The sequence below is a fragment of the Pocillopora damicornis genome, chromosome 13 (genome assembly GCF_964200805.1).
Source record: "Pocillopora damicornis chromosome 13, jaPocDami1.2, whole genome shotgun sequence".
NCBI lineage: Eukaryota > Metazoa > Cnidaria > Anthozoa > Scleractinia > Pocilloporidae > Pocillopora > Pocillopora damicornis.
In genome coordinates, this window is record NC_142682.1 from 511,839 (window position 1) to 537,500 (window position 25,662).

Below are 25,662 nucleotides of genomic sequence, written 5' to 3' on the forward strand. Positions count from 1 at the left end.
CAGAAGAGTGTCGGGAAAAACACCTCGCAAGGATCGTACGTGACAACACCCTCCACGCCTCGACTAACGCTAAAAAAGGGGCTGTCCTGGTGTACCGGTACACGAGGGAATTCCTTTTGTTTTCATAACCATACATGGAGTTATGACGCAGTTCGTTAATGTTTCCTTCTTTTGTGTACCGGTACACGAGGACACAACCCTAAAAAAGCTCCATACAATTCCTTATAATTTTATTATAAGGAATTGTATGGAGCTCTCCGGGATACTTACAGTGCAAGCCCTGTGTGTCTTCTCATGTCTTAAACCAAAACCTCCTGATTATTAGACATTCTACGTTTGCGTTGTTACAATTCCTGGGTACAGTTGTCAGCCTTGTACCACTAATTAATTCACGCTAAAAGTCGTGCAAATACAAAGGTGGACTAAGTTATCTATACTTCATCAGACAGATCCTGCCCTAGCAAAATATCAGAGAGTATTTCCTACCGGGTATGACTCGGGTAAGGCTCCGCACGATTCTCTAACAATCGAAATTCTGCTTTCTACTTGTTGATCTTGCTAGGAATGCCTCATTTGACAAGAATACAAGAAACAAAGGATCTTCCATGAGCACATAATCGTTTGAATTGTTCAACAAAGGGGTGTTGAGGTCCCCTGGGGTTCGTGTGGCCGTGCTTTGCACCATAATGGTATTGACCGGTAATATTAATTCAGTCTTGTGTGGTCTATGTTTTTGCTTTCGCAGTTGACAAAAATTTCTCGCTCATTGCGTTGGCCAACTGAAGTCGGACACCAAAGCATTACTGAATAGTCGTGAACGAGTGGTCTGTTCGCTAATGGCTTCGTTTTGGCTCGTCGTTGCTATTGGAGGTATGTTCGTGATTCAGATAAAGGAAAAGAACTTGAATTTTATATCGCTGTTGCACGCAACTTTAAGTTAGGTATAGGCCGATGGTAATTTAAACTTCCTGGAGTTTTAAGTTGTCTTCGATTTCCCGGGTGACAACTCTTACTTCAATTGCTTTTTTAAATTTCTGTTCGATTCTTCGGTGCCGGATATGTATCTTTATCATTATACTTATAATTTCTGCTTCGCAAAATTGGAGCTCTATGTAAAAAAAAAAGCGTACAAGCTCCCCGTTAAAAATATTACGAGATTAAAAATATTAAGAGATTGTTGCTACAATTGTTGGCGGCCCGGTTTTGCTCAATTTGTTTACAGTTAAGAGGGATTGCTTGAGGTGTAAAGCATATCGAAAACGCTCGATATTCTGATATCGTCATAATTTGACTTTCGTGTCAATAGAATACAACAGCGATGTTTACGAAGTTCAGCTTTCACCAAATTTACCTGCTTTTCTGATGCGTAATGTTACCGGCGCCGGAGGTATAGTCTAGAAAGGCATGCACCATCGCTCTGAGCTTCTTTAGAAGAAGGCAACTTTGATATGTACGTTTCGAAACTTTACTTCAACGACCATTGTATCGATAGATATTACACTCCAACTATGAAATTTATACCTCCTGAGTTAAATGTTTGCCGGGGAACAAAGAAAATTGAAATTAATTAAAGTTCGTAGTACAGGTGGTTATTTTTTCAAGTCTCAACCGAATCTACTTGAAAAAAATTTCGCAAATTTTTAGTCTTTGGCTATGTGCGTCGGTTGTGTCCTCGTGTACCGGTACACAAAGGAACCAAACATTAACGAACTGCATCACAACTCCATGTATGGATATGAAAACAATAGGTATTCCCCCGTGTACCGGTACACCAGGACAGCCCCATGTGCGTCAATCTCAAAAGGAATGTAATGAATGTTGTTCTCACTATTCAAGTTCAACAATGAGTTCTAGATAATGACGATTTATAAATCGACATCCCAACCGCAACCGAGGAAAACACTTAATCTTCGTCCTTTGCGGTTCAAACCAGACAAATGCATGTTTTTCTAATGAAGCTTTGTTTACTGTTCTGTAAGAATGTATGATGCTTCTTCCTCAACAATAAAGGAGCTAATACCCCAAAGTCCGTGATAAATTCTTTAAAAACAAGCTTTCCTCAGGTATGACAGGACAAACTTTCTTACTTCATGTTGTCCTGATAAAACTTCACGGAATTCGGTTTCCATCTCTTTTTTCGATTTTTCGGTTTGCTCTTGTTGGCGTATTAGTTAACTAAGCAGAAAAACCGATTTAATTTTTGCATTACGAGACGAGTGAAACAATGAACACACGACTAATGGAAGATTCTGTTGTAAGGACAACGGCTGCCTAACTCCCCGACCACGTTCTTATTATTCGTGCGTTAGTTGTTTGGCTCAGACCATGAACTGAGAGATTGGTCACAAGCTGGATTATGAAGAAAGGAAGAAAGTACAGCTTAGGAATAGAATAGAAATACTTTTACTATCAGCTATCACAACCATTAGCACAAATTACAAAGGGATACAGATTAGAGACTTTGATAATTTAAACTGTACGTAGTCTCCAATTTTTCAATAATAATCAGGAAGTATAACAAATTCAAAATCCACAACAGTATTAAAGGTTTAGAATTCGCTTTTTTAAGTAAAAACACAATGCGCTTTAATGTGTTTTGGGGACGAGATATTGTCCTCTCTTGAACTTTTTCAAAAAAAAAAGCAAACAAACAAACAAACAAACAAACAAAACAACAACAACACAACAAAACGAAGAAAAATAATAAAAATAAAAATGGAATACTGGGCTAATTGTCATTTGCGGCGATCCGAAAGGTTTCTTGAAAGTTGTTGCCTCTTTCATGATTAACATTCACGGAGTGACTTGGTGAGATATGTCTAATCGAAGAGCGAACAAGAAGACTTAAGTACAAACTGTAGCACGCTTTTTTGTCTATAATTAATATTTGCATTTTGGGTATAATTTTTTTGTAACTAAACGTTCCCTCTGAATGTTATTAGCACCAAGATCATTATGGATCTGCGAATTGTTTCGAATCAAAAGCCGCTTATTTAATTATCTTCACTCGTTTGTTAATTTAATTAGTTTTAGCTTAATTTTTACGGTGAGCACTTTTGAAGAACGCTGTTATCGCACGCGATATGTAGCAGATAGGCAACGCGCGTGCGGTTTTCTCGCACGCACGTGACTCTTAATGCTCTTTTGAGTGTATGCACAGGCTCGCAGTTATGGAGTGACGTAAACCGACTTGTGTAAGTTCGTCTGATAATAAAAGCAATACCCGCACTTTATAAAATTATTGCGTTGCAGCTTTTACAAAAGATCTTGTTAACGTTTCCGGTAGAATTTGATTGAATCCGTGAGCGTCAAGTAAAACTATGTACAGGTTTATTGTGGGAATTCGATCAATTCGTCTAGCTTCTGTGCGGAACCGAAACTATCAAGTGTCAAGAACAGCGATTTAAGGGTATGACCAACTGAGGACTTTCGTCACCAAAAAAACTGGCGTTATTTTGGAATTTCTGTGGCACTATGCCGTTGCTATTAAAATTTGTTTTTATTTTGACTGTTTCGCTTTGATTTTCGTCAACTGTGACGGATTTACTTGGTATTTTGACGTAAATCATAAATCTCCTGGTTTTCATTTCCTTTCTATCAAAATAGTAACATAATCATCGTGTTAAGAGACTTAGTGGGGAGGGGGAGGAGAGAAGGCAAGCAAGATTCCTCACCTCCCCTCTAATTTCTCGCATCTTTTTTCTTTCACTTCTTTCATTTAAACTCTCGCAGTAGAAATATCCAAAGGAAACCCCTTATGTCGAAAGGATCCCTCAAGTTGCGTCGACTTCTTAGTACATACCATCAAGTTACAGCTGAAGAACTGAAATTGTCACAGACTCGTCAATGACGTCAAGGTCACGATAACTTTATTCGGTCTGTTGCCTCTGTGCTTCCTTCAATATTTCCGCAGTTAAATACGAAAAAACTGGCGTTATTTTGGAATTTCTGTGGCACTATGCCGTTGCTATTAAAATTTGTTTTAATTTTGACTGTTTCGCTTTGATTTTCGTCAACTATGACGGATTTCTTTTGTATTTTGACGTAAATCATAAATCTCCTGGTTTTCATTTCCTTTCTATCAAAATAGTAACATAATCATCGTGTTAAGAGACTTAGTGGGGAGGGGGAGGAGAGAAGGCAAGTAAGATTCCTCCCCTCCCCTCTAATTTCTCGCATCTTTTTTCTTTCACTTCTTTCATTTAAACTCTCGCAGTAGAAATATCCAAAGGAAACCCCTCATGTCGAAAGGATCCCTCAAGTTGCGTCGACCTCTTATTACATACCATTACTGCGGAAGAACTGAAATTGTCACAGACTCGTCAATGACGTCAAGGTCACGCTAACTTTATTCCGTCTGTTGCCTCTGTGCTTGCTTCCATATTTCCGCAGTTAAATACGAAAGAGAACTGACTTATGTTGCTCTGTTGATTTCGACCTCGTCGATTCCTCATCGTGAAGAAGATCAAGCTTTGTTAAAATAGAACAAGAAGTTTGAATACCATCATGATTTTAGCCTGGATCTTGATTACATTTTGTGGTGAGTGAGAGTTCTTTCATGCGAATGATTAATGCGCAATTTTCACTTCACTGATCATACGTGCAACAAAGGAATCTAAAAGTTACATCTGCTTACTCTTACAGGCCAGAGGTTTGAATTATCATTCTGTTCTTGACTTTGCTTTGTCTACCGACTTTTAATGCGCATTTTCGAAATGCGAATTTAATGTCGTGTAACTTGATCTTCTTCCGTGCATCGTTCTTCTTCATTGCTGTCTTCTTCGCTCGGGTTCGCTCAGTGTTCGCGGTCCCACTTTTTTTATCGATTAAGTGGATACCTTTCAAAGGAGGTTCTTAATTCAACATGTTAGAGTTTTCAAGGAAGGGAGATAATTCTTGTAAAATCGTGCGAGACAAGTTAAATGCCAATTCATGTCCATTGAGGAATTCGAACCTGCATGGTAATTGATCGTTCGCTGAATAGGTTTAGACATGAACAAAGGTACTTTGCATTCTTAGGCTACTTTATTTTAAGGAAAATCAAATGGTTTTATACTGTCACATGCAAATGGAGATTGATTCTCACACTCAAATAGACAGAAAACGTGAACTCGATGAAAAAGATATTTCTGACACGAGAGGAAGTTAACATAAACAATTGATGATATAAGATAACGACAACGTTAGCGAGTATATATCAACATTTTAACCTGACTGCACATTCTTTGAAGAAAGCGATTCGCGTGTGAAGTCTTGCCACAGGTGAATTTTATGTCATAATTGTTTATTTGTACACCAGGAGCCATGAATATGAAAAATTCCTGATAATACTGGGGTCAGTAAAATTCGAAACCGAGACAATTTCACCTACGGTTCACCACATGATTTCGTTCGCTCAACTCGGATTCTGGCAAGGTGTTATTTACGACATTGGAATTTTGTTTTACAATTAAGATTCGCTCTTTTACGTTTGTTTCTTGTATGATATCAACAATTATACCAAGATATTTTCAAACGGTTGTACAAATACTTTTTTCCGCTCACGTTGATAACTCCGAAAGTGACAAGTCTTTCTAGCGGTATACGAGGTTTTATATTTTAATATGGAGGATTTTAAAGGTACATAGTTCACGTTCGCGGGCGGATGACTCAGAAGAAGAGGTCTACAAGTTACTGATGGATTTTAAAGCTTGGTCAATGAGTAGAAGGTTACGGTCGCTGATTTTGCCTCGTGTAAAAAAAATTGACCATCAAACCCAGCACTTTTTTTAGATCTTACGTATGCAGTAGGTAACAATAAGTTTATGTCAATGGTGTTCAGTCTGCCGGATTTTCATCCTGTCTTCTCCGGTGTACTCCATATTGATTACATAAGTAGTAAAAGCTTCACCTAACGATCAACACACTTAGATACATTTATTTTTCTCTTACTTATCCATATCCTACGCATGACTGTGCACACTGGGGAAATAATTATAATGATCCACTTTCTAAAGTAGTAAAATTATAAAACAAAGGGGTTCGCATTATCAGTGATGTTTCTCTAATAGAACCGATTACTCCTTGTTATACTGCTTTGGGACTTTTGAAAGTTCCTTATATTGTCAAATTCAATGCATCTTTACTTCTTTATGACTATTTTAATGCTGACAAACATTCATACATGTCCAATACATTCAAACTTAAATCTCAGGAAATTTTGTCTAACAATCATTGATAGGTATATCTGGAACAATATTCCTCAACCTATTAAAGAAAAACAAATGTTTAAAAAACCACTTTCACATTGCTACCTAAATCAATATTAATTATTCATGTCCTTCATCTTCTGTCTTCCTCTTTGATCTAAGCTGTGTTATTTAGGCCAAGTTTAGTAAATAACTTTTCATATTAGATTAAGGAGGCACTATATTGGGTATCTGGACGTGCCCTTCTCCTCTCTTTTCTAATATTTAAATGTTCAAATTAGAATTGACCAGTAGTTATTACCTTGTTTATTATGTAACCTAACTTACTACTACTTGGGGTAGAGAAATAAATTTGGTGGGGGGGGGGGGGGGAATTTGAATAAATCAATATTTAAAAGTTCAAATGTCCAGGGGGATGTTGAAGCTTCCAGTTGATCGACGCATTACTCACACTACCTTTTGAAGGGGATCTTCATTTATAAGAACAAATCCCAGACTTTGAAAGAAATGAGAGACTTTGAGACTGAAAGAAAAAACACTGAGAGGGATTCATTGAGGCAAAAACTGAGGAGATTTCGAGATTGCATAAACACCTTGTGAAACCCTTAATTTTACCATGTCATTTTGTAGTTATAGCAAGTTCCCCCCAGCTAGCAGTTAATAATGTCGTGACTTTTCAGACGGGGAAAGTGGCAGGGGGGAAGGGTGTTTACAAACAAAAACGCACTGTTAGAAGCCAACAGGAAGTGACATCATTTCTTCTCGCTTTGGTGAATATTGTGTGAAGTCTCTCTTTGGTTGGTAATTGTTGAACAGAAGCTTTTTTCATAACTTTCAATGAAAATTCTGCGAAGTGGCATTAAGGTTTTCAGAGCTTGTACAACATTTGAAGAATTTCTATGCTCTTATGTTTATTTTTTGTGAGAAACTCCTGACAACTAAATACTGACAGCTTGGTTCAATATTGGCGCCATTTTTTTCGGTTTTCTTTCAAGGCACGAAACGGCTCGGGACGCTTTTTTGGCAGCCTGGTTAAAAGCTGCGAGAAAATACCTTTATAGCTGTCGATCCTAACAATGTCACGCGGGTGTAAAGGATTTCTTTGTTCATTATATCCTCCGTAGCTCTCCTGCTGGCTTTAGGGGCGTAAACAGTCAAGTAGGATTACAATCTTAAATTGTCTTTAAAAGGGTCGGGTAACAAGTGTCACCCGAGGATCCCTAACCCTTAGCGAATTTTACAAAAAAAATTCACTCGTCACGCATGTAAAAGGAAAACTTCACCTCGCTTTTCTTGTAGAGAAGATTTCAAAATCACGCCTCACGGTGGTTCATAAATTCACGAATCTCGCTCTTCTTTCCGTTAAATTCTCGCGTCACATACTTATTTTCGTCTTAATCACCCGTCACGTATAAATTCCTTTTCAACCCTCAACAAGAGAAGAACGGCTTAGCTTAAAATCTTGCAAGAATTGATGTCTCACACTCACACATAAAAATTTAATCAGCTTGTCTCAGATCAGTTTGAGCGGGCGTTTAAGCGGCTCAGGAAATACGAGATATTAACAAGTTGAAAATCAGCTCAGAACTCTTTGTGGTATAAATAGCACTATCGCAGCTTAGGGAGTTTTCTATGCTGTCCACTTTTGCTCAGATGACCTCAAACTTTTTAGCATTTGGGATGAACTAGTTTTACTGCTTACGTTGAGACACGTGTTCACATGTTCGTTTTTCGTATTTGTTGCAGTTGCCTCCCTGACTGTGGTGACAAGTGATCGTAAGTATAAATATTCGCCTTACATGTCTCCATTTTAATCCACAGGTTTGGTCTTTGTTTAAGTCAACTGGAATTCTCATTCTTAGTAAAGATATGGTAACAAAAGTGCTAGTTTGAAACACCTTTTCAATTTCTATTTTGCTGGAATTCTTTTGTTTGGAGTAAGAAACCAAAAGGGTAACTGAAAGATACCTTTTTTGCAGCCTGCAGCCCTCATGGAGAGTCCATTAATGCTACTAGTGGTCATATTTCCAGCCCCAATTTTCCCGACAACTATGACGGAAACAGGATTTGTACCTGGAATATCACGGTACTTGGTGGGAAAATCATCAAACTGACCTTCTTGAACTTTACCCTGGTAGCAGGTGAAAACGATGACTGTGCTGGAGCGGCAGCAGATAGTGCCCGAGTCTTTATCACAAACGTTGCCTCTCATGGAGGAAATCCTAACGACTTTAAGATCTGTGGTCAAAAGCTTCCCACTCCTGTGTACTCCGAGGGAAACTTCATTCAAGTGAGATTTGAATCAAGCACCGGCCCTGTAAACAAAGGGTTCAATGCAACCTTTGAGGCGATAGATGGAGATTCATGTAAGAGCTTTTCTTCTATGGTAGTTTATTAACTGGAAGCATACAAGTGTACTGAGCACGTACCCCTATTAAACTGAGCGAGAATTATGTTGAATATATCATACAAATAATAACGTAGGCAATCTTTGAACAGCTATAGTCTGTAGAAAAAAAATTGCATATAGTCAAGCCTTTTACTCGAATGCAAGCTGCCATATTTATCAATTGTTATATTGATTAAAGTATGTAACCGTTAACGTACGGAAAATGAACTGTAGGCGTTATTAAAAATCATCCAGTTGACCACCGTGGACTGTAAACCTCATCAAAACTGGAACAGTATTCGGAGAGAAAGAAGCTTCGTTAAGATTTTTCTCTTTTTCTTTGAATAAATTAAGTTTTTTATAGTAAGTAAGATGCATTTTACTAAAGCTGGCAGTCTTTTACTCTTTCCAGTGTGCCCAACAGATATGATCCTCAATGAAACATCAGGTTCCTTTTCCTCTCCCTTTAATCCAAGAAACTATCCATTCAACCAGACATGTAGCTGGAAGATTATGGGGAAACAAGGATACCGTGTTGAGCTCACAATACCAGACTATAATCTTGAACGTTGTGGTGGCGCTGCTTGCTCGTGTGATTATATGGAAGTTCAGAATAGCTTCAGTGATAAAGCGCCGCCTGGAAAACTATGTGGTACACCAAGGTATATTCCTGTAGAATTTTATTCACTGAACGAAAGCTTGAGGGTGGTTTTTGTGTCCGATGATACAAACATGGATTATGACGGATTTGGAGCAACTTACAAGCTGTTGAACTACAGTCCTCCAAGTAAGTAGAGAAAACAACTTCGTAAGATCTAAGAGTTCACTGAGAGATGTTTCATGTAATAAACTCACCCATACCAGCAATGATAAGGCACTTAGTTAATCCCTGATTTTTCTGGCCTGTTTCAAGCGTTCTAGTTAGTCAAGCAGAGCAAATTAGTGATGTTTGAGGGTAGTGTTTGTGTCCGATGATGCAAGAATGGATTATGACGGATCTAGGGTAACTTGCAAGCTGTTCAGGTACAGTCCTCCAAGTGAGTAGAGAAGACAACGTCGTGAGATCTAAGGGTTCGCTGAGGAAAGATGTTTTTGCGCAATAAATTCGCCGGTACAAGTAACGATAAGTAACTTAGCTCATTGGAGTGGAGGTTATATCTGTTATCAATTGGTGATGCAAATTTCTCTGCTACGTTAATGTAAGCAGGCCTAGGTCTTATATAATAACCCATAATAAGGAATGACGTAAGCACATAAACGCTTTTTTCCTTCTATAACTACCAGTAAATAATGGAGAATGAGGTGTATTTAAATATCCAATGGGAGCTGGATTTTCGCGTGCGTTTTATCAACTTTTGACTTCGATATTGGTGTGATTTACGTAAAGATAAAGCCAGTCGAATTTTTTTTAACCGCAACCGACGGCTAATTAAAAATGATTTTACCCCTATAATTGACCTTTTGTAGTTTATTTGTTGTCACTTCTCTTGTAATCGACATGTAGCCAACGCTACACGGCCAGTAGATGAGTTTTAAGATTTTACGACTTTATTTCCTACGCAGGATCCGCCCTTAGTTATGAAATACACTGCACAGTAATTTGTATTTTCCTTTCGTTTTAAGTAAAGAATGTTTGTGTTCGTTAATAAACTGCATTTAGAATTTCATCTCTCTATTGTCACCATACAATCCAAACGTTTACATACCTGCAAATATTACTTTTTCTCGTGGCAAAAGTCGACAGTGCAGTTGTTAAATACTGAATTGGTACAAAAGTTATTGATATTACTTGTTAACGTATTCTCTGGCACTGGAGTATTGGCTAATACATCATCTGATAAGTCAAATGTGGTATCAAACGCGAAAATATCTTCGGAAAGAACATTTCTGCTATTATTCCCAGCGTGTTCTATATAACGTGGTGAGATCTACGAGTTCGCTGAAAGAATGTTACATGCCATAAATTCACCCATACAGGTAATGATAAGGAGCTTAGTTAATAAGAGTGCAGGTTCTCTCCGTTATCAGCTCAGGGTGAATGCGAACATCTCTGATGTATAGTGCAAGCGGTGATGTATTGGGAAGCCATGCCAACCTTAATTGAATAAAAGTGGTAAGTTTCTAAAGAAACTGTGGTGCTGCGTCGGTCGAAGAGTATACCAAGATAATTTGGTTTCATCAACTGAGTTGATAATGTAAATTGGTCACTGTAACGAGTTTCAAATATTCATATTCTTGCCTGGGGGCTAGTCCCTTATAAAAGCCATATTGAAATGTATCTCTGTAAAGGGTATGGTTTTGAGCCGCTTTGGTTTGAATAGATTTTGACCATTGGTCGAATCAACAGTTATATGGTAAGCATTTCGATTGGTTGTTATTTATCACGTATTGGAGAACAGAGGCGTAAATGAAATCACCATTTACGACAATTTGCTTCTTCATCGTATATGAAACAATTAGATTCCACATTGCCGTGTGTCTGTTCAACAAGAGATACCAGATGATGTCAAACTGTGGTCATCAGTGACATTTAGTAGCGCTTCGTGTGCCACGTTTTTGTTCTTACCATGCAGATTTTGACGGAATCTGTGAAAGAAACCACATATCTATCACCAATCCATGTTTATTCTGGCCTATTCTAAGCGTTCTAGGTAGTCAAACAGAGCGAAATAGCCAGGGGCACCATAGTAGCGGCGTAGTGAAAAAGATAGTGAGGTTTGGGTCTGGTCGGGAAAAGAAGAAGTTGATCACATAACATGACCCACACCTCCCTCGTTTTTTCACTCCTTTGCTACTGTCGCGAAGTTCGATATGGCATTTCCTTTTACCAACTGAATTCCCGGAACAGCCTATGTTTATTCTCCCACACTCACATGTTCCTTTTTCATTGTTTACAGTTTGTCCCAAGGAAGCAATTGCTCTCTCAGGCAGCGGCAAAATAAGCAGCACAAACTACCCAAAGAGTAACTACACTGCGTCCAGAAATTGTACCTGGATCATTACCGCGCCACCTGACAAAATTGTAAATTTTACATTTATTTACTTTGTCTTAAGTGAGTGCTCAGCCAGTCCTTGTTCGGACTCTTGTTCTTATGTGGAGCTTTATGATGGTGGGTCAACAAGTTCGCCCTCGCTGGGGCGATTTTGCCAGGGGTCGTCTTGGAATGAGCCTCAGTTGTCGACTGGAAATCAGATGTTTGTGATATTCCATCCTGGGCAAACAGTTGAACGTGGATTTGAAGCGAAATATGAATACACAACGACCGGTGGTGAGTACCCTGTGAAGTTTATTCAGAATATCCTCTTACAATCATCAAATATTTTTCTTGCGCGAAATTGGTCTTGAAGCGTTAAGACACCGACTATGCCCCAACTTTTAACTTATTTCATACTTCTATATTTTTAAGAGACAGACAGACTATCGCCGCTCACCAAGGTCAATCTGAGTTACACTCGTCTTCTTTTGAAAGAAAACGTATTTAACATTTCTGTTTCACAAGGGCTCAGTGGGATAAACCGATCGCCGTAAAACGGCCAAAAAAATTTACCCGTTTGGTGTAAAATTGACAGATATTAACCGTTAGTCGTAAACCATGTTAACGGTTAAAAACAAATTTCTCCAACAAAAATGGAATGATATTAACCGTACACGTAAGCCGTAAAAGCCATCACCCCGTTGAGACCCCCTTTCATTGGAACTGTTTCGTGCACAGTAATAAAAAATATAAAAAAAGTGAATAAAAAATCCTTCCGTTTCAGCCTGTATCCCTCCTGGAGAATCCATTAATGCTATTAGTGGTCACATTTCCAGCCCCAATTTTCCCAACAACTATGACGCAAACAGGATTTTTACCTGGAATATCACGGTACCTGGTGGGAAAATCATCAAACTGACCTTCTTGAGCTTTACCCTGGTAGCAGGTGAAAACGATGACTGTGCTGGAGCGGCAGATGATAGTGCCCGAGTCTTTATCACAAACGTTGCCTCTCATGGAGGAAATCCCAGTGACTTTAAGATCTGTGGTCAAAAGCTTCCCCCTCCTGTGTACTCCGAGGGAAACTTCATTCAAGTGAGATTTGAATCGCGCGCCGGCCCTGTAAACAAAGGGTTCAATGCAACCTTTGAGGCAATAGATGGAGATTCATGTAAGAGCTTTTTGTCTATGGTAGTTTATGAACTGGAAGCATACAAGTGTACTGAGCACCTACCCCTATTAAACTGAGCGAGAATTATGTTAATTATATCATGCAAATAATAACGTAGGCAATCTTTGAACAACTATAGTCTGTAGAAAAGTCTTCAGCCCGAGTCTTCATCACAAACGTTGCCTCTCATGGAGGAAATCCTAATGACTTTTAAGATCTGTGTACTCCGAGGGAAACTTCATTTAAGTGAGATTTGAATCTCGCGCCAAAGGGTTCAATGCAACCTTTGAGGCGATTAAGTTTTTTATAGTAAGTAAGATGCATTTTACTAAAGCTGGCAGTCCTTTACTCTTTCCAGTGTGCCCAACAGATATGATCCTCAATGAAACATCAGGTTCCTTTTCCTCTCCCTTTAATCCAAGAAACTATCCATTCAACCAGACATGTAGCTGGAAGATTATGGGGAAACAAGGATACCGTGTTGAGCTCACAATACCAGACTATAATCTTGAACGTTGTGGTGGCGCTGCTTGCTCGTGTGATTATATGGAAGTTCAGAATAGCTTCAGTGATAAAGCGCTACCTGGAAAACTATGTGGTACACCAAGGGCTCCTCCTGTAAAATTTTATTCACTGAACGAAAGCTTGAGGGTGGTGTTTGTGTCCGATGATACAAACATGGATTATGACGGATTTGGAGCAACTTACAAGCTGTTGAACTACAGTCCTCCAAGTAAGAAGAAAAATAGATCTAAGATTTCGCTGAAAGAAGATGTAATTTTGCCAAATAATGACACAAATTATTAAAACCGAGATCTGAGGTATCTACTGAAGCCGAAGGCTGAAGCAGATAACACAGGCAAGAGGTTTGATTATTCCTGATATCATGCGAAAAACGAGTTCAATAATTGCATATTTTAGGAGGCACCTCTGTTTGAGTTGGCAAAATATTGAGTTCACTACACGGACGAGGAGTTTAAAAAATTAGGCAAGCTTTGAACTCGACATGATTAATGCAATATCCACTGCAGATATTAGCCTATTATGTCAATTTCACACATCATTATATATCGATTAACTGCTCTCAACCAATCAAATTTTTGTAGTAAGTCTAATGTATAATGATTATTAATATCGTGCTCCACCTCATCTATTCACTTATTACTGAAGTTAATTAGAGAGGAAGCTCGGTCTTTTAATGATTGTTGAATGCAAACATCTCTGATATGCCAATGTAAGCGGTGGTGTACTGGGAATCTAAGCCATGTTGCTTTACCCACTTCCCACTTTTTCTCCTCGATTCTTGGTTGTTCACTTTTCTAAACTTGATATTATTGTTCGGGGCAACTCTCTTATGTAGGCCATGTTTTTGTAAACCTCTTTTCAAAAGGGTATGGATTTTGATCAATGGCCGAAATAGTCTAAGATCCATTTTATTGTTTACCAAGGGAGCCACGAGAGCGTACAAAAAGCTTTTTTTCCCTTTAACTTCTAATAAACGATCTGGTTAAAGAAGAAAGAAAATTATATTATTCAAGCTGAAATTCAGGTAAGTTTGACCAAGATTTGTCTGCAGCAGTGATGCGAAGTACAATGAAACAAAGCCAATGGTGGGTCTGAAAACCAGTTTGGAAAATGACACATTTTGGTTTGAAATAGTGTCGAATTTTGAAAAATCGGGCGCCTCACGGTGATCGTGTCTACTCATTCGCTAGACTTCGCTGCTTGAAAGCCTTGGAAATTTATTTCAGATCTACACATTTTACTTCTCCTCTTGAATTACGACGGTCTAATATTTTCTAAGTCATTACACAAATTTTCTTTCGTTTGCAGCTTAATGCGCTTTGGCCGATGTGAATTTCCTTCGAAACAACCATATATTTAGCCTCCCTCCGTCGTAAATACATGACAATTCTCGATACCACACTCACATGGGCGTTTTTTAACTTTCAACAGTTTGTCCAAAGGAAGCAATTCCTCTCACAGGGAATGGCACAATAAGCAGCACAAACTACCCAAAGAGTAACTACACTGCGTCCAGAAATTGTACCTGGATCATTACCGCACCACCTGGAAAAATTGTAAACTTAACATTTACTTACTTTGTCTTAAGTGAGTGTTCAGCTAAACCTTGTTCGGATTCTTGTTCTTATGTGGAGCTTTATGATGGCGGGTCAACAAGCTCTTCGGATTCACTCCTGGGGCGATTTTGTAAGGGGTCGCCTTTGGAGGAGCCTCGGTTCTCGTCTGGAAACCAAATGTTTGTGATGTTCCATCCTGGACAAACAGTTGATCGTGGATTTGAAGCGGAATATTCAGTATCTACTCCCAGACCAACAACATCACCGCCTACAACAAAAACAGCAGCAACAAGTGAAACGGAAACGACAAATGAATCGGAAACGACAAGTGAACCGGAAACGACAAGTCAATCGGAAACGACAAGTCAATCGGAAACGACAAGTCAATCGGAAACGACAAGTCAATCGATAAACAAATCGGGAATGAAAAGCGGTAAATACCCTATGAATTTTCTTTGCAATGAATATTCAAAATTAATCAATGCTTTTTGTTATAAGAAAGTTAAACTTCTACGACCGACTTTCCTTATGATTCCTTATTGCTGAAGGCATCGTTTGTATTTTTTGCTCTTTCAAGCTTTGAGCTTTGATTAACAACTCCGAAACTTCCTGGGTCGAGGAAATTTGCAATTCGAAAGAACTGCAGACGTTTACCAAACAGAGAGAGAAACACGACAGAAAACTCCGTCACTTGCTCAGTAAGAGGTCTCCTGTTAATTCAGGCTCATCTCTGAAAGATAAATGGGTCATGAACCTTTCCTCCAAGGAGTTATCCGCGCTGGAACGGAGTGGTTTAGAGAAGGGTCTAAAGTTTGCTATTGCTCCTCGCAAAATAGCGACTGCCGAAATTGTCGCCACTGTTGAGGAGAGTATCTCTCAACTCGAAGACGATCGTAGGCATTTGGTAAGAGCAGAAGTAAGTAGCATACTCAGGCGTGCTAAACCTCCTCCCAAAAACATTCAAAAGGATGTTTTCAATGCGCTTATAACTCTCAAAAAGGATCCGGACAGGCTTGTATTATCTGCTGACAAGGGTAATTGTGTTGTGGTTATGGACAAACAGCAATATCACGACAAAGCTTTGTCTCTGCTTAATGACAAGAGTACGTATGCTGTCTTAAACTCTGATCCTACCAGTAAAACTCAAAGAAAGTTAAACAAAATGTTGCTTGATTTGAAAAAAGCTGGCAGAATTAGTGACTCTACGTACAAAATGTTATACAGTAGTGACGGCTTATGTCCACGTTTTTATGGCTTACCTAAAATTCATAAACCGGGAATTCCTTTGAGACCCATTGTCTCTTTTGTTAATTCTCCGACTTATGCAATTTCTTGTTAGCTTGCGAGAATTTTGTCGCCTGTTGTTGGGAATACTGATTACACTGTCAAAAATTCCTGCGAATTTACGGATTTCATAAGAGATAAAACTCTTGACGCTTGTGAAGAATTAGTATCTTTCGACGTTGTTTCGCTCTTCACCAAAATCCCAGTTGATCTTGCCGTTAAGGTTGCGGAGGAAAGACTCAGAGAAGATGCTTCCCTAGGACAAAGAACTTCTTTGCCTGTGGAGGATATTATTCATCTGCTGTCTTTTTGCCTCAAAACCACGCAATTAACATATAACGGCACATACTATCAACAAGTTTTTGGTACAGCGATGGGTTCGCCTGTTTCTGCTGTCATTGCTAACATGGTAATGGAAGACGTGGAACAAAGGGCCTTAGCCACTTCACCGGTTAAACCCTTTTTCTGGAAACGATATGTCGATGATGTTGTTTCTGCGGTATCCGGAAATGAAGCGGAGCGCCTCTTGTCGCATTTGAATTCAGTTGAGCCGTCGATCCAATTCACCCTTGAACGTGAAAAGGATAGACATTTGCCCTTTCTTGATTTAAATGTGTCCAGAGGGGTTCAGAGTAATTTAGAGACAAGTGTCTACCGTAAACCCACCCACACCGACAAATACCTCGCTTTCGATTCTCACCATCCTATTTGCCATAAGAAGTCTGTAGCCAAAACTTTACTTAGGAGGGCTGACTGTCTACCATCATCACTCGATTCGAAGGCTGAGGAGAGGAAATATGTTTCCAATGTCCTAAAGGCAAATGGCTATACAAAAACTTTTCTCCGTAACTGCCAAAAACCAGTTACAAATAGTAACGCTCTTGATGAAAGGGAACCAGCCACTGGTTTTGCTGTTATTCCTTACATACAGGGTGTTACTGAACCCATCAAGAGAATTTTGAATAGCCACAACGTTAAAGTTGCTCAAAAACCTTTTCAGACTTTAGGGCATATTTTCGCCTAACCTAAGGATCCTGTCACGAAAGAACAACGAACCGACGCCATTTATTCTATTCCTTGCAATGACTGTGACAACGAATACAGCGGACAGACAAACGCCAGTTTGGTACACGGTTAAAAGAGCACCAAAAAGCGTTTTTCTTTGCAAAAAGGAAAATTCAGCTTTATCGGAGCATAACCATACAATTGGGTGGGATAATTCTAAAATTATCACCACTAATCGGCGTTACCACCATCGCCTTTGTCGATGGCGGTCTGCTTCCTGACGCCTATTTACACCTCGTCAGAAAAAAAAGGCCGCTAATTAGTGATCATATAAAAGGACCTCTTGTTGCAGCGTTTAGATCACCCCTGATGAAGGCAATAGACAGGAGTGTCGAAACGTTGGGTCTATGAATTGTAACTTCTTCGGTTACATTCATTAAATCTGTAAACCAGTGTAGCATCAAACTATGTCAGCAAAAAATAAGTTTACTCCTTACAATATACCGAAAAATGGTCGGAAATTAATTACTTTAGCTAACCGGTTGTTAGGAGGTGAGTGTTACTTGCTATTCAAAACCGAACCAGCCAATTGGGGCGCGAAAAGCACTTTTCACTTGTTTGGTATTAATACTACTGAACTTGAAAACAATTGATAAGAGGATAAAAAGTAGTTACTTTTTTTAAAAGCTTTAGAAAGCAAATATGAATTATTTGAATAAAATAGCTGATCTTTCGCCAAACGTGCCCTAACCCATGAAACGAACTCCATGTCGATAAGTTCGTCCGGCAGGCTGACAATCAGTTCTTCTAAATATTTCGGTGGTACGGGAAATCCACGGGTTGGGGGTGGGGTTTGTTAATGCCGTTCTCTTGTAGTCCCAGTTTGATAATGAATTTTTTGGGCCTCTGAGTTGACAAATTACCTAACTGATTGAAATTATTAGATGATGTTTTTCATCTAAATATCTTTGTCAATCAATGATCATCAAATGCGATTATTAACTTAAGCAATTCTTTAAGATTTTCTAACTGTCACAATTAATTGTAGGGTCGAAGAAATCCTTATCGGAAGGTGCCAAGGCAGTAATAGCAGTGGTTGTTGTGATCGTTGGTCTTCTTATCTTAGTTTGGATTTTTTATTGCCTTCGTTACGGTGAGTCCGCTCGCTTTTTTTTCATGAAGGAAAAGGGTGTTGTTCTTTGGCTTTCTACCAGTGTGTTCTGGACTCGCGAGGAGACCATAAATGTTCGAAACCGTTAAGACTTGTTATCAGGAAGTTGAAAGTTGAGACCAATTTAGGGGCCGGGGGCACTGCGTTGACAAAATTTGTCTCAACTAACCAGTGCGAGCGCACTGAAAAACAGCAAAATATTTGTTTATCACTAAATTTCAATCACAGGGATATTCAAATTGAGCAGCACTTGAACCTGGGGATTCAGCTTAAACCTAAAATTCATGGAAGCTATAATAGTTGTATTCTGAGTATCTTGAGTACTGATCGTTATGCTGCATCCCGAGCGAGGTACAAATCCTCTGCCTTCACTATTTGATTGCCGCATAAAAAATGAAATTTATTTTGGCGGCCTTCTGCCTGAAAGCTCACATTTCAAAAGCGAGCTCAAATTTTGTTGATTGGCGTATTCCTTCAAATCGTGGCTTGTAAATTAATAAAATCTGTCCGATTTCACGCCTGACAAAAATTTGTCTTGCTCCGAGGCAAGACGACCGCGCCTTTGAAGATTGGTAAGGCTTGACAAAACTTGGCAGAACAAAAAATCAAAAACAAGCAAAAATTTTCCTAGTGCTTCTTGGCACTTACTCTCTGAGTAAGGAACTGGCGGGTTACGCTCTTTTTGCCCCTCGGGAGATCATTTTGAGATTAGCTTATTAAACATGCGGCGAGCAAGCTACTTATCAACTTGTTACGAAAACCAAGTTTGATTGATAGCAACCAAAATGTCACCTTTCCAACCATGTGACTGCACAAGGAGAGTGGCAAGGGAGTGGCTTAATGTACGTAATCACTTTGGGGAGCTCGTCTGATTAGATACTTAGGTGATACCCATACTCTCTCAAAAATATTAATTTAATGTCTACATACTTCTTTTCCTTATCATCATGCTATTTTTGTTTCTAATAGGTCAAAGAAGACGCAGGGCCGAGTTTGAGGTGACTACAGAGAATGTATTGAAACCGAGGAACCAAGGCGACTCCAATGCCAGTCAAATCCCTGCGCATCATGCACCTAATAACGAGAAACAGTCTCATGAGTTACAACCTTTCTCTAACGAGGGATGTGCCAGTTGAGCGTGTAGAAGATTGTTTTGATGAATAACCTTTTCCAGGCTCTCAGTCAGGGAAGACGAGCGAAAGAACAGACGCATGTCACCTTTAACTCATTTTCATTAACTGAGAGAATGGAACTAGCTAGATTATTGAATAATAGGGAAGTTAGCACAGTTTAGGGTCAGGTTAAAAGAAGATCACTTGCAACTATGGCCAAAGATCTCCCTTAGTTTTAAAGATTAAGTATGATCAGCGTTTCTTAGTGAAAATGAGATGCACTTTAATATGCTTAAAAAGACGTGAAATCAAATAATTTTGTAATTTAATTTTGAAAAATGGGGAATCGATGGATTAACCTATATTTGAGGCTAGTTCAATCCGTGAAGTGATTGAGATGTAGTTACCTCTGTTTTTAAACCTCCTCACTCGTGGTGATTATTGCTAGATATGACGCCATCCCCGAAAAATGAAAGCGCGAAATGATCACCCAAGCCAATGATTGCTCTAAAAAGAGATAAACACTAGATTGGTTTACATGAATTGAAGATAAGAAGCGCTTGCTATGCTATAATTGTTTATTTTAAACATTTGCTAATGCTATTGTATTAACTAATGGAAACTTTTTTTACCTTTTACTGTCAGTGACTAAACGTTTTTTGTGAAGGTTGTAGGTATCCTCTGGTCTACAAACAGATTCCAAGGTACCGAGCGTTAGTTCAGTAATAGATAACAGAAGACGTCAAAATGCAGCAAGATGGGACGTCTTCTTTGATCTATTACTGAACAAGCGCATGGCAACGTAATGTGCAGTGTAGGCGTCCTTTAAGGGCGAGCTAACGTTTTAAGCTCGCGATCGTTTTGAATCGTTTATCCGACCGGCCATGTTTGATTTGGAGTTAGAGTGGACAGTGGGGGTAAGGGGCAGGGGAAGGGTGAGAAAGGTGATCTTTACTCCCCCACCCCCTTCCTTATTTTTGACCGTTGACCGTCGACCGCCTCCTCGGTGCAAATTTCTTTTTTTCCCCAGCGTTCCGCTGCCGTTAAAAACAAAGATGGCGGTCGTAAAAATACTGAGCACTCGCCCGTCAAAATTACGCCTGCTCTCCGGGCTAACGTAACATGGAATCTATTTGTTAAATAGATAGAACCTGTATTCAGTGTAACAAGTCATGAAATTTACTCTCTTTTTGTTATTTTTTTCGATGGAATTTGATCGTATCTTTAGTTATTTAGTATGGATTGACGTCAACATGCCCACCGGAACCGGTTTGTTTTAATAAATAGACTATGCTTCTATGACATGATTGTCTGAGCATTTCTCTCTCTTTCTGTAATTTATGTTACCCGACAACCAACAGTACTTAGGAAGGGCTATTGTTTTCAGCACATGTTTTGGTTACAAGCCTTCTCCTGAATGGATTGAAACATGTGATCCGGAAAAACTTCCGTCTGACGAATTTATTGTAAATATGGTTTTGCGATACACATTTTTTAAGAGTTTCAGGACTCCATACGTTGCGTAAGTATTATAAATATGTAAAATCAAATTAATCGGACGTTCAATATATTTTCTCTTCCTCGCCCTCGCTACAAAGGAATAGCCTTGATTTTTTTCTTATCACCTTCAGGGTTTGAGGTTTGGTGAAATTACTTGCTGCATTTTACTCTCATGACTGCTATGCACGATTGCATTCATACAAGAACTTGCACCGGCAAAGTCCAGCAGAGGCATAGTTAGTGTGAAAATGGCGGCAAATTTGAACGTAATCGAAAAAAATTATTGCAGGATTCGCAATTAGATTAGTTTAAGAACAAGGTTTGTTGGGTCATGAGTACTGTCGGTTGACAAAGAAAAAAGTTTTAGACTGCAGGTGGCACAAGAAAGGGGTAATAGAACTCAAGTTTATAAAGAAACCGCGTGCCATCTGCATGTCAAGTAGACTGAGGTGGAAAGGTTACATCATTTCTATTTTCGTCGACGGGAACGCGTTTGTTTCAATTGTTTGGTACGAAATACTCGTCTGGCTGTCACGCAACTTTCTTAACGGATTCTCGAGGATAAATACGTATTGTTGTTTTTTCGAGTGCTTTTCTTTAAAGTCTAACACATATGACAAATTACGAGACGGTTCAGCGCCTCAGTTGATTTCAGTTGCTCTCGCGAATTCGATCCTCTTTACTCCACACCTCTTTCGAGGTGTGGAGTTTCGTCGAGTGGAATACGCTGGCATCTCCGTGGTTTACAATTCCAAGATTCTCAAGGTTTTAAGGCACGCAGAAAAGCAATATGAATTCTTTATGGGTATTGAAATTTTTTTTGCGAGTATATGCAAGTGAATTTTAGTGACCAAAAGATACAATAGTCTTTGAGAAACGTGACCGAAGATGTGAACATCAATGGCTCTGATTTCAAATGTGTGATATTCCGATGGACAATAACAGAGGAGAAATATGGTTACCGTATATTGTTCTGTTATCGTTCAATATTGTTCTGTTATCGTTCAATATTGTTCTGTTATCGTTCAATATTGTTCTGTTATCGTTCAATATTGTTGTGATATCGTTCAATACTTTTGGCAAAGGGCTACTTGATTAACAGTTTTCCCCTCTGAACACGAAAGACTTCAAAGTTGTTTCAGCGGTTCTTCTTATCAAAATGATGTCCATTTCAAAAATAAAGTTTGACATGCATGCGGTTTCTTGGCTTAGGGAGTTATCCAGTAAATATGGCCTCGAAGATTTTGATGTGAAAAGTGTGAAACTTTATCCCATGGCTCAGAAATCACGAGGGACGAGCGACAATTTTGCCTTAACTACGAACGAGCAAAGGAAGTTAGAGCTTCTTACCATACTGGCTGGAACAGGAAGCGAATAAATATATTACACTAATATACAAATAGTATGTACTGGAATGGTTGGGTATTTGGTATTGATGTAAACATATCAGTTAATAGCCTGCTCTGTAGTGTAGAACGCCTATAGATACCGATTTAAAAGCATTAAAGCAAAGAGAAATTAAAGCGCACGTCACTTCAAGATGCCGTAAACAAAGAATCGTATGTAAATGACAACATCACAAAGACCGTTTCTGAAGTGAAACAACGGCAACCAACGGCCCTGAAGGAACTGTGTCTAATAAAATTCAAGTCACACTTAAACTTCTCACCTATCTGTGATGTGTTACGCGCAGCGTTTACGTACTCTGCTGGTCTCGGTCTCCGAGGAAAAGGAAAATGCGACCACATCGGAGGAGTGCTGTTTGCTATTGAGGATTTTATAGGAAGAAGGTTCCAAAATAACCCAAAGCTATTAACCAGCACGTCGCTGCTCTCAGTGTGAGTGATACCCCGCAACCAAAGAGTGGTAGCGAAGCCAATCGACAAAATATTAATTAGAAAGATTCCAGTTTTTCAATAATAATCAGGGAGGAAAACAAATTCAAAATCTACAATAGTATAAAAGGTTTGGAATTCGCTTTTTTTTTTTTTAATAGAAATACAATGCGCTTATGACCATACCTCGAGGACGAGGAGCCAAGTGGGATTCCTCTCCTCCCCTCTAATATCTCGCATCTTTTTTCTTTCATTTAAACTCTCGCAGAAGAATCATCCAAATGAAACTCCTTATGTCGAAAGCATAAAGCACGTTGTGTCGATCTCTTCGTACATACCATTATCTTATGACTGAAGAACTGAAATTGTCAGACTCGTCAATGACGTCAAGGTCTCGCTAGCCTTTATTCCGTCTATTGCCCTTCAGCTTGTTTTCGTATTTCCGCGGTTAAATACGAAACACAACTGACTTATGTCGCTCTGTTGATTTCGACTTCATAGATTTTTCAGCGTGAAGAAGATCGAGCTTCGTTAAAATAGAACAAGAAGTTTGGATACCATCATGATTTCAGCCTGGATCTTGATTACATTTTGTGGTGAGTGAGAATTCTTTCATGCGAATAATTGATGCGCAAATTTCACTTCACTTATCATACCTGCAACAAATGCCTCCAGAAGTTACATCTGTTTGCTATCACAGGCCAAAGGTTTGAATTATCATTCTGCTCTTGACTTTGCTCTGTCTGCCGGCTTCAAATGTGCATTTCAAAACGCGAATTTAATCTCATTTAACTTTATCTTCTTCCGTGCATCGTTGTTTTTCCTTCATTGCTGTCTTCTTCGCTCGGGTTCGTTCAGTGTTCGCTGTCCCACTTTTTTCAGCGATCAAGTGGATACCTTTCAAAGGAGGTTCTTAATTTAACATGTTAGAGTTTTCAATGAAGGGAGGTAATTCTTGTCAAATCGTACGAGACAAATTAAATGCCAAGTCATGCTCATTGAGGAATTCAAAACACTTGATCGCTCGCTGAATAGGCGTAGACACGAATAAAGGTACTTTGCATTCTTAGGCCACTTTATTTCAAGGAATATCAAATCGTTTCGTATCAAGAAATAGTCCATTGTTCCGGGTCAACTTTTCCATTAAGCATCAGACAAAAGTCCTGAGTAATTGGTAGTCCTGAGGGACTTTGGCCGAAGGGAGGCGGAAAGCTCGTAACTGATCGAGAAAATTGTCGGAGTGACAATTTTGCTGCACAGGGGGTTTGGGTAGTGAAAATATACACTAGTAAAATCAATCTCCATCGGTGTACCCAAAGGTAGACTTGACCCTCGTTTAGCGCATCGAGCCAAAGGTTCGCAAATTCAAAAATAATTATATACTTATCTGTATTGCAGTGACTCATTTAAACCACCTCTCTCTATTTGCTAGTGATGTGGAGATTTTTTTCTGTCACTCAAATAGACAGAACGTTAAATCGATGAATAAGTTATTTCTGACACGAGAGTTAACATCAACGGTTGATGATAAAATATAACGACAACGCCGGCAAGTATATATCACTGAACATTTTAACCTGACTGCATATCATTGAAAATAGCGATTCACGTATGAAGTTTTGCCAACAGGTGACTTTTATGTCATAACTGTTTATTTTTACACCAGGAGCCATGAATATGAAAAATTCCTGATAAGACAGTAAAATCCGAAACCGAGACAATTTCACCTACGGTCCACCATATGATTTCAGTCGCTGTACTCGGATTCTTGCAAGGTGTTATTTACGACATTAGAATTTTCTTTTACAGTTAAGATTCGCTCTTTTACATTTGTTTCTTGTATGATATCAACAATTATACCGAGATGTTTTCAAACGGTTGTAAAAATACTTTTTCCGCTCACATTGATAAGTCTGAGTTTTGAAACTTCAATATCCCCACTGGGTAACCCGAGAATATTTGACTGTCGTCCGTCCCGGGGGAGGGGAATTTGAACCGAAAGTGACAAGTCTTTCCGGCGGAAGACAAGGTTTTATCTCTTATTACAGAGGGTGTTAAAGGTACAGAGTTCACGTTCGCGGGCGGATGGCTCAAAAGAAGAGGTCTACAAGTTACTGATAAATTTTAAAGCTTGGTCAATGAGGAGAAAGTTACGGTCGCCGATTTTGCCTCGTATTAAAAAATTGACTATTAAATCCAGCACTTGAGTAAGACATTTGAACACCATCTTGGCTCGGCGGGGGAGGAGGATTTGAATAAATCAATTTTCAAAAGTTCGAATGCCCTGGGGTATACCCGGGAAGATGTTGAAGCTTCCAATTGATCGACACATTACTCTCGCTGCCTTTTGAAGGAGACCCTCGTCTATAAGAGCAAGTCCAAGACTTTGAAGAAATGAGAGACTTTGAGACTGAAACGAAAAGCACTGAAAGAAAGTCATTGAGGCAAAAGCTAACAAGACTTCGAGCTAAGCCTTGATGACGTCCAAGAGTTCTTCTGGTCTGACAGCAAGGTTGTTTTGGCCTACATCGCCAATGAAAGTCGTAGATTCCATGTTTTCGTTGCCAATCGAGTTCAGCTCATTCAAGACTCGACTTCAGTGGATCAGTGGAAATACGTTGAAACTAAGCTAAACCCGGCAGATGACGCCTCCCGCGGTCTCAGTCCAAATGCTCTTGTTACTTCGAAGTGGCCTACGGGACCTGCATTCTTATGGCAGAAGGAGAATGAATGGCCCTTCGATGAGAAAGTTTTGCCAGATCCCAGCCAAGTACTGCCAAGTGACCCTGAGGTCAGGAAAGTCACCGTTTTAGCTACAATGTCGACGAAGAAGAAGCTGAAGATTACAGACCGTTTGGAGTACTTTTCTGATTGGTTCCGTGCCAGAAGAGCCATTGCCTTAAGTCTTCTGTATCTTCAAAGGCTACGAGAGCAAGCCTTTGCAAAGCACA

General features: G+C 39.3%; 2 protein-coding genes across 6 annotated transcripts in view; both read left to right on the forward strand.

Moving 5' to 3' along the window:
* Positions 1-360: 360 nt before the first annotated feature.
* Positions 361-25,662, forward strand: part of LOC113676816 (cubilin) — a 54,777-nt gene continuing 29,475 nt past the window's right edge. For 3 of the 5 annotated variants that reach the window (XM_089192730.1, XM_089192729.1, XM_089192726.1), the window contains exons 1-7: positions 633-870; positions 7,935-7,964; positions 8,168-8,554; positions 8,990-9,364; positions 11,475-11,846; positions 12,337-12,723; positions 13,082-13,456. In XM_089192730.1, the coding sequence (XP_089048856.1) occupies positions 837-870; positions 7,935-7,964; positions 8,168-8,554; positions 8,990-9,364; positions 11,475-11,846; positions 12,337-12,723; positions 13,082-13,456 (1,960 nt within the window). In that variant the 5' untranslated portion in view covers positions 633-836. Of the gene's footprint in view, positions 501-632; positions 871-4,392; positions 4,541-7,934; positions 7,965-8,167; positions 8,555-8,989; positions 9,365-11,474; positions 11,847-12,336; positions 12,724-13,081; positions 13,457-25,662 lie in introns of those variants that run through there. The other 2 variants (XM_089192728.1, XM_089192727.1) reach the window with 2 other exon arrangements.
* The window catches only part of LOC149034899 (uncharacterized), a 2,013-nt gene continuing 1,532 nt past the window's right edge, over positions 25,182-25,662 (forward strand). Inside the window, exon 1 of the mRNA XM_089192427.1 lies at positions 25,182-25,662. This exon is cut by the window's right edge and continues 601 nt beyond it. Coding sequence (XP_089048553.1) covers positions 25,530-25,662 — 133 coding nt within the window. The 5' untranslated portion in view covers positions 25,182-25,529.